General features: G+C 48.3%; 1 protein-coding gene across 1 annotated transcript in view; it reads left to right on the top strand.

Moving 5' to 3' along the window:
• Positions 1 to 709: 709 nt before the first annotated feature.
• The window catches only part of NUAK1 (NUAK family kinase 1), a 64,225-nt gene continuing 56,518 nt past the window's right edge, over positions 710 to 8,416 (top strand). Inside the window, exon 1 of the mRNA XM_019544784.1 lies at positions 710 to 934. Within this exon, the coding sequence (XP_019400329.1) occupies positions 725 to 934 (210 nt within the window). The 5' untranslated portion in view covers positions 710 to 724. The remainder of the gene's footprint in view (positions 935 to 8,416) is intronic.

Genomic DNA, 8,416 nt, shown 5'->3' with positions numbered 1-8,416 from the left:
CGCCCCGGCGGCCGCCTGCCCGGCCCACGGCCCGCCCCGCGCCTGCACGGGGGAGCGGGTGGGAGGGAGCGGGGCGGCTCCCAGCTGGAAATCCGCTAGTCACTGGCTCGCCGCCGCCTCCCCGCCCCAAGCGCGGCCAGAGCCGAGCGCGGCTGCCGGGCCCTGGGCAGAGGGCAGGGAGGCAGCGGCCCGCCGCCGGCCGCGCAGCCGGACTATGAAGAGGCGCCTCCGCCGCCTGCCGCCGGCCCCGCTCCGGCCCGGGGGACACGGGCGACTTCCCGCCGCACGTGTGTAGCCGCCACGGGCTTTGCATAGCCCCCCCGGCGCGCGCGCGTGTGTATACGCGTGTGCGAGTGTACTTAAACGTGTGCCCCGCGTGTGCGCGTGCGGACACGTGTGCTGCGAGAGCCGGGTGTGCGCTGTTTGTGTGCACGCGTGGGCGGCGAGTGTGTGTGGGTACATAGCCGTGTGCTGCGAGTGCGCACCGTGTGCGTGTGCGTACATAGGCGCGCGCGGTGAGTGTACAGAGCCGTGTGCTGGGAGCGTGCACGTGTAGGTGTGCTGTGTATGTGGACGTCCGCGTGTGCGGGGGGGTGGGTGTGTGTACATATACGTGTGGTGTGTGCGGTGAGTGCGCGCGGTGTGTGTGTACATACGTGTGCTGCATGCGCGCGCGCGTGTGAGCGCGGCGGGGCCGGCGGATGCGGCCCCGGCGCTGAGGACCATGGAGGGCGCGGAGCCGGCGGGCGACCCCCCGGCGCGGGGCGCGGAGGAGCCGGCGGCGCGAGAGGCCCACGCGCCCCGCAAGCAGCAGGGCGTGAAGCGGCACCACCACAAGCACAACCTGAAGCACCGCTACGAGCTGCAGGAGACGCTGGGCAAGGGCACGTACGGCAAGGTCAAGCGGGCCCTCGAGCGCTTCTCGGGCCGAGTGGTAAGGGCCCCCGCGCCACATGTGCCCAGATGTGCAGGGTGTTTGTTATGCCCCAAACCCGGGGGGGGGGGAAATGCAGTGGGGTGGATTGGGGTTTGGGGTTGTTTTGGGGTTTTTTGGTGGCCTCCCACCTGTTCCCACCATTCCCCCCACAGCCCTTGCCCTGCTGACCCGCATCCCCTTTCTGCCTCTCAGCAGCTTCTTCCCTCTGCCCTGCCCTGCTGGAGCTGCCTGCTGCGGCCTCAGCTTTGCTGACACCTGCAAATAACACCCAGCCTGCCATGCAGCCCCATTGATTACAGCCCAGTGCCTGGCTCAGCCGGGCAGGGCTGGCTCAAGTCCTAAAGCCAGCCCTGAAGTTGCTCATTTAATAACTGAGTCTTGCTTGCTGGCACCTTGTACCATGTCTGGAATAACATGCAGCATAAGTGTGTTAGTCCTAGTCTTTATTTTTCCCCCCCCCCTCATTGAAATGCATTAGAAAAGGGGTGGCATGAGATGTGGGGATTGCCTTAGGGATGGGTGGCACAAAGAGGGGGATGCTTTCCCCAACATGCATCTTCATTTGGAAGTAGGCTGGTTGATCTGCAGTACAGGGGATACAAAAGCAAAACCAGCCACACACAGGTTGTGTTTCATTTATCTTTTTGTTTTCATTGTCTGCACACTCAGCACATACCCAGGCAGAAGCAACAGTAAGAGAGAGGGAGAGAGAGAGAGAAACCTGCCAGTGAGGTGGCTTTCATAATGGACATGGCTTTGCAACTGTATATCTTTGTGCCCGCAATGAAAATGACAGAGGTTCAGCCAAGTTGTAGAGTTGCATTATATATACTTTCATTTTATGAGCTCATTTGGAGGCCGGCTACAGAGGAACCAGAGATGAACATCTCTGCACATGCTCACTCCGATTCATGATTTTTGGAGTTTGCTGCCTTGGCTGGTTCATACTTTCAGAGTAAGGAATGCTCATTGCTTACATAGAAACCTACTGATATTTAAAAGTATGCCTTTTCTGAATTGTATTTCAAAAGTACACCCCCTCCCATAAGCAGACCTGTTAAGCCCACGAGCAGAACTACTTTTAAAACACAAATAATTGAAAAATGATTAATTTTAAAACATGTTCAAGGGACTTTAATCAGATTTGGCTGGAGAGAAAGGCCTCTTCTGAACTGACTCTCTTTAGCTGAGGCAATAAAAGTTCAACAAAATAGGAAGAGAGTGTGAAAATCAAAACATAGATGGTTTTTAAAGGCAGATTGTATGCAACATTGTATTGTTTATTGTTATGTAGAATAAACTTATTTACATGAGTATTTTTTTGTAATTTATGTTGTAGTAACATTACTCTTGCATGTAAAAATAAAGCATTTATATTAATTAGGCTACACTCAGGTTCTGACATAATGGTTTTTGTCTGAACCTTCATCACTGAGTGTGTGTAAAATATCTGCATTTTGGCTGTTCTTAGAGCTGTTTGCCATTAACCTAAGTTAATGAGACCTGAAGTTAAATGAGAATGACTTTTTTGCATTTTCCTACCTTACCTTATACTTAGACCCTCAATTTATCACTAAGATCAATTCACACAGAAAAGGAGAATGCAGTAAAAGGAGGTTAGGGCAGGAGAGCTTCAGGGTTTTCCTTCAACTTTTTCCCTTTTTTTCCTAGCTCCCCCTCCAGTCTTACTTGTCACCAGCATTTATGCCATCATTGAAGTGGCTTGAATAGTATGGCCAGCAGGGGATGCACAGAGAGCAGTGTCAGGCATCATTCCTGTCATGACTTCAATACAAATTGTGTAACAACCAGAAGCTAGGAAGCAGGAGTCCCAAGGTCACTCTTTAACCTAGGTGTTTGCTTCCTGTCATACTACTGGCATCGCTAATCTTTTTTTTTTTTAAACAACAACTCAGTGGTATGTAAATATTTGAAGCTGTACTGCAACAGATTGCAAACCTGCCCCTTGGAAACAACATCACATTCCCAGTAACCAGCCCTGTCCAAGTTATCTGAATATTTGGCCTTCCCAATTTTTGTGAGCTAACAAAAAGTTCAACTACACAGTGTTTTTGCTAAAGATTCTTGTATGATTAAAAAACCCCTTTCATACACAACATGAGCTTTGCATTTTCTCCAGGGTATAGGGCAGTAATAAACAACAGAGGAGAAACTGGCAGGTTTGGCAAACTGAACCCATGATTCTGATCTCAATTTGCTGTAAACTAGAAATAACTCCATTAAAGTTAATGGAGTGATACTAGTGTAAGAGGACAGTTAACTCCATTGTTTGTAAGCAACTCAGTGTTACTTCAATTAAAGTCAGTAGCAAGATTCTTGTGGACTTCAGGGGGAGTAGTATTTGGTTCACTTTTAATAGTTTATGGGTACTCTCTTTGTTATTGTGTCTTTATCTTCCTTCTTTCTGTTTTGCATCAAAACATGTCCATAAAGTGACCTGCAAGTAAAACCACTATGCAGACTGTATATTTAGTTTGTTGTTGGAAACAATTATTTAAATTTGTGTACTAGTTACTACAGTTACTACATAAATTGTTGTTGTGTGTTGTATGAAACACAGTGAAATTAATACCCACTACATGGTACACTGGGGCACCCTGTTCTCCAAACAAGATTTCCTTAATTAGTACTGGCTGGGTATACCCTGTACATCTCATGACATTTAAAGTAAAAGCATCTGTAAGCATAAGAAGGAAGAGATGATATAGAAAATGTGTGAAGTAGCATATACATTGACATTTTGTGGGGGGTTTCTTCACTTGCCCGCTTGCATATATACAATAACAGAACAAAACTTTGCTCATGTATTGTAATCTGTTGGCGTGTCTACATGAAATGCTGTGTAGCATCTGCGGGCACAAACCATGATGCCAGTGCTACTGCGCAGTAACAACAAGCTACTGTGCAGTAGGGTCAGAAGGGACCTGGGTGCCACTGGGATGGCAGCGTAACGGCAGTCACTGCACAATCATTTAGTACTTGTGCTAAAACAAGTGCTGCACAGTTGGACATGCATGTAGACATGTCCCACAAATGTACCTTTAAGACACACTAGGTGCATCTACATGTGCATTTTACTGTGGAGCTGACTAATTAGCTACACCATCTACACGGGCACCTGTATTGGGATACAGTTAAGTTAATTGTCTAGGACAAGTACTATCCTACTGCAGAGTTACATGTGCTGCAACGCACATGTAGATAGTGACTAAGGCTGGCTAGGGCATGAGGTTGCAACAGTGTGGGGGCTGCCTGCTGGCTAGCCCCATAATGTATGTGTCCCATCCAGGCCCTCTATAGCATGCTGAGCTGGGTTGGAGCAGCTCTGGGCTTGCAGGCTGATCCTCCGGACCCCCCCTGTCAGCCGGGGATGCTGCGTCATGGCTCAACATGCTGTGTTCCCAGGTGCACAGCCCAGGAGCAATAAACTCCCACTAAACATCACTAAGTCTCGTGTGATACATCATCAAAGTAGATGTTTCAAGATGTTCATGCAAAGAAACACGGTAGGGATAATTACTCCTGCTAATTTTCTCTACTTTACTGAGAGGTCTTTTCAACTTTATCCCCATCTTAGTGTATTTTTTTCTGGAATTACATACAAGGCAGTACAGGGTACTGTGCTGATATTGTGCATGGTTTGGTAACATGAGCAAAAAGGAGGTGTGGCTTTAATCATGGAAGGAATGCAGCTGAAAGCCCGATACTCTGCCTGATCCATCCAAAACAGAATATGATTTGCTTCTTCGAAAAGAAAACATATGAGGAGCCTCTGCAGATTTGGAGAGTCCTCCCTCTGTCATGTAGTCCTTTCTTTGCAGCCTAGTATATTAACTATGGTTCTTGCTGTCTGCTCTCCCAAGCAGTTTCACCCAGGCTCCCTCCATGTCAGCCTTTATCCACAGTACATGTCTTTTTCTCTGCATGGTCTGGATCTTCTGTCTGTCTGTTTCTCTCTTTCTTTCTATCACAGGCAAGGTTAAGATAGCATGAGCTGCAAGTGTAGATTTTTTTTTCCTGGTTCAATCCTGAGCCAGGGTTTCTTTTCTTCCTCCTGGCCAGCAGGGGGCAGGCAATACTATTTTTCTTTCCCTGCTCTTCTGACAATTTTTGTTATTCTGAGAATTGATGGCAAGCTGCAGCACAACATAAAACACAAGCATTTTGCACATATCAATATAGATGTTTACAACCTATTTACTTTTCTAAGTAGAAATGCACAGTGCAGTGCTTAGCTATGAGGGTGCTACCAATGGCAATGTGATTCCAGATTTGTGTTTCTTAAAAAACAAACTTTTGTGAAATTTTAAATCAATAGAAACACTTGCATAATTCCAAACAAAAAGAAAAAGAAAAACCTTGCTTAAAACAAATCAGCTTCCCCCCAGCTCCATGCTGAAAAAGCAAACATTATTATTCCCAAGAACCTGAAAATGGAACATTGTCTCTTAAATATTTATGTTTAAAAAAGGGGGAGGGGGAACTGCCTTCACTGATTGTCACAGTTCTTACACAGAAGAATGCAGAACACTAATAGTGAAAAGTAAAATGGATTTTTAAAGTTTTGTCATTTTAATAAATAAGGTCTTATTTCTAACAGATAGATTGGTTTGTTGACAGCATGGCTTTTGTATGGAGACTGACCCAAGTTAGGAGACAGAGCAGATTTGTGGGTCATGAGGAACAGGCACAGTAGAATAGGACCTCTGCTTTGGTTTTTCATCCTGCTGAACTGATTTCAGGGTAGCTATGGACCGTGTGTGTGTGTGGGAAATTGGCTGTGTACTGTTGAACCTTTTCAGCTTTCTTAACTCAGGGCCTCCTTAGGTTGCTATTGACTGTCCACACATGTGTATCCTTCCATGTTCTGCCATCCTCTGTACACTGAGGACCAAGAAGGGACTGGTGCAGGGCTTTTAATTACATGATCACCCACCAGTTTCTGCAGAACCCTTGCTTAATTCAGTGAGTGGGTGGCTATTCAGTATTGATTTATGTTCTCACTATTCAGGGTAGGCTGCTGTGCATTATTTGCTGCATAATATCCAAACCCATGGGACTATCTGTTCTTTTCCTGTAATTAGGGTTTGAATTATGGGGGAGCTCAGGGGGCTGAGACCCCCCATAAGAGACAAGAACCCCACCCCCACGGGCTGGTCAGCCCCCAGTCCACCCCACCCCATGCCTTTCTAAGCAGCCCGGGTGGTGGCAGTGGTGGCTCCTTCCGGCTGCCGCTGCCACTGGCCCCAGCCCTGCAGTACTGGTAGGGACCTGTATGCACAGCCCCAACCCTGGCTAATTTTTTTGGCAGAGCCCCCACCCCGCCAACCCTCCAAGAGTTGAAGTGTAATTCAAACCCTGTTTGTAATCCCTTGCCTCACTTTTTATGTGCCTTCCATCTTTGGCAGCATGTGAGGTAGGAGTCTTATGAACAGCCACCTATCTCACTAGACAGCCCTGCTCCCTCCAGTCTGTCCCTCTGTTCTCTTCCTCCTTGGCTCTTGCCTCTGGCATCTCTTCCCTTTTTATTTCCTTCCTTCTTTGTACAACCTGGACATCAGGGAGTACTGAAGAGAGAGTTTCCTTGCTGTCAGTTCCTGTGCCCATAGGCAGCCTGGAGGAGTAGCTGCAGTCCTGCATATCCCCTGCATTCAAAGAATGAAGCATGCTCAGTGAGTCCATGGAGGCATTTCATGGACACTCCAGTTATCACATAGGACCTGTGGTGGACTGGAGATCTCTCAGTGTAGCTGGATCCTTTGGAGGATTTATCTTCCAAACTCTAACGAGCCTTTACTGAGCATGTGCAAACTGATTTCTTAGCAGCTTATAACTTAGTTACAGTGAGCAAATTTTCACAAGAATAGCAACAGTCATATCCCTGATACCAAGGCAACCCCTGATAAATTTCAGCTCTCTTTTTACAAAGCGTGGAGGTGCTAGAACATCCTATGAAAAGATTGAAAGAGTTATTTTTCTAAAAACAAAACAATGTATTTTCCCCTTTCCTTGTTCTTGGAAATACCCAGACTGTTTCAGCTGAAAATTTCCAAATATATTCATCACGAGGCAGACATGCAGCATGGAAAATTTCAGTCAGAATCTTTTAAATTTACAAATTACAAACAACTGAAAAACAGCATTTACTAATGGGAAATGCAATGGCATCTTAATGATAGGCATAGCTACCTCCACCGTCTATAGAAAAGATGGGCTTAGGGTAGATTTGTTTTGTATTGTTCCATTCCTAATTATTATGTAAGTGTGTTCTGAAACATTTGCATGACTGTTCTGATTAAATTCAGTAATGTATATATTTTTTGTACCTAATGTCCTTCACAGCACAGCACCACATATTTATTATGGAGGAAGCTTTCATGAGGTTGTGTCATATGACTGCAACTAGGGCAGTGGTTACCAACCCAGAGATCCTAATCAACAGGTAGATCCCAGAGCCTCTTTGGGTCGATCCTGGGCTGGGGGGACAGCTAGGTGCGTACGCATGTGCACACCCAGCCCCGGCAGGTCAGTGTGTGGGGGAGGGAAAGGGCAGGGGCCAGATCAAGGCCCTCATGGTGAGTGATTGATGGTGAGGCCCAGCCAGGGCCAGGGGAAGGTAAGTAGGGCCCTAGCCCAGCCAGGTGGTGGGAGGATTGGAGCCCAGGGGGCTCCTCCAGGGGCGCGAGGGGGTCTTCCTCACCAACTCTGCAGTGGTGGAGGCAGCAGAAGCAGCTGCTACTGCATCTTGAGTCCCACTGCAGCTGGCCATGTGGGCACAGCTCAGTTCAGCAGCGGGGACTCACGTGGGGGTGGCCCTGGTCTGGCCGGGTCTGGGAAGGTCTGATCATCCAGGAATGCATGGGGGGGCTCCTGCTGCTGGGTGCAGCCCAGAGGAGTCCTCGGGGGCCTGTGCCCTCTCCCCACCCAACATGCTTGGGGTGCAGCAGGCAGGCAGGAACAGCCGCCTTGTCTGCAGCACAGGTGGCTGGGGGGGCAGGGAGCACAGGCCTCCGGGGCCTCCACCGGCCTGTGCCCAGTGGCAGGAGTCCCCCCACCCCTCCCACACACCCCTAGACAACCAGATCTTTCTAGACCTGGCCAAGCCAGGGCCCAGCCTGACTTCTGTGCTACCACTGCACTGAATCATGCCTGCTCAGCAGCCAGAGGAATGTGGCATCAGGACCTGGCCTGGCCAGGTCTGGAACTCTCTGTGGCCCAGGGGTGCGTGGGTGTTATAATATTGTTAGAAATGGAGTGTTGTTAGAAATGCACAGTTTGCATCTCGTACCTGATAAGAAAAAAAAAACACTGCCAAGGACTTTTTTTTTTCTTGGCCAGCCTTGCCACAGTTCTTCTTATACTAAATCACACTCTCCCCCAGCCTCCCCCTAGCTTTTCTCATGCAGATTACAGAAGCTGGAATTCAACTGACCGTGTCCTTGAAAGGGGGTGGGATTT

The sequence above is a fragment of the Crocodylus porosus genome, unplaced genomic scaffold (assembly GCF_001723895.1).
Source record: "Crocodylus porosus isolate Cpor-Errol unplaced genomic scaffold, CroPor_comp1, whole genome shotgun sequence".
Lineage (NCBI taxonomy): Eukaryota > Metazoa > Chordata > Crocodylia > Crocodylidae > Crocodylus > Crocodylus porosus.
The sequence above is the reverse complement of the archived record's forward strand: the minus strand, read 5'-3'. Positions and strand labels throughout refer to the sequence as shown.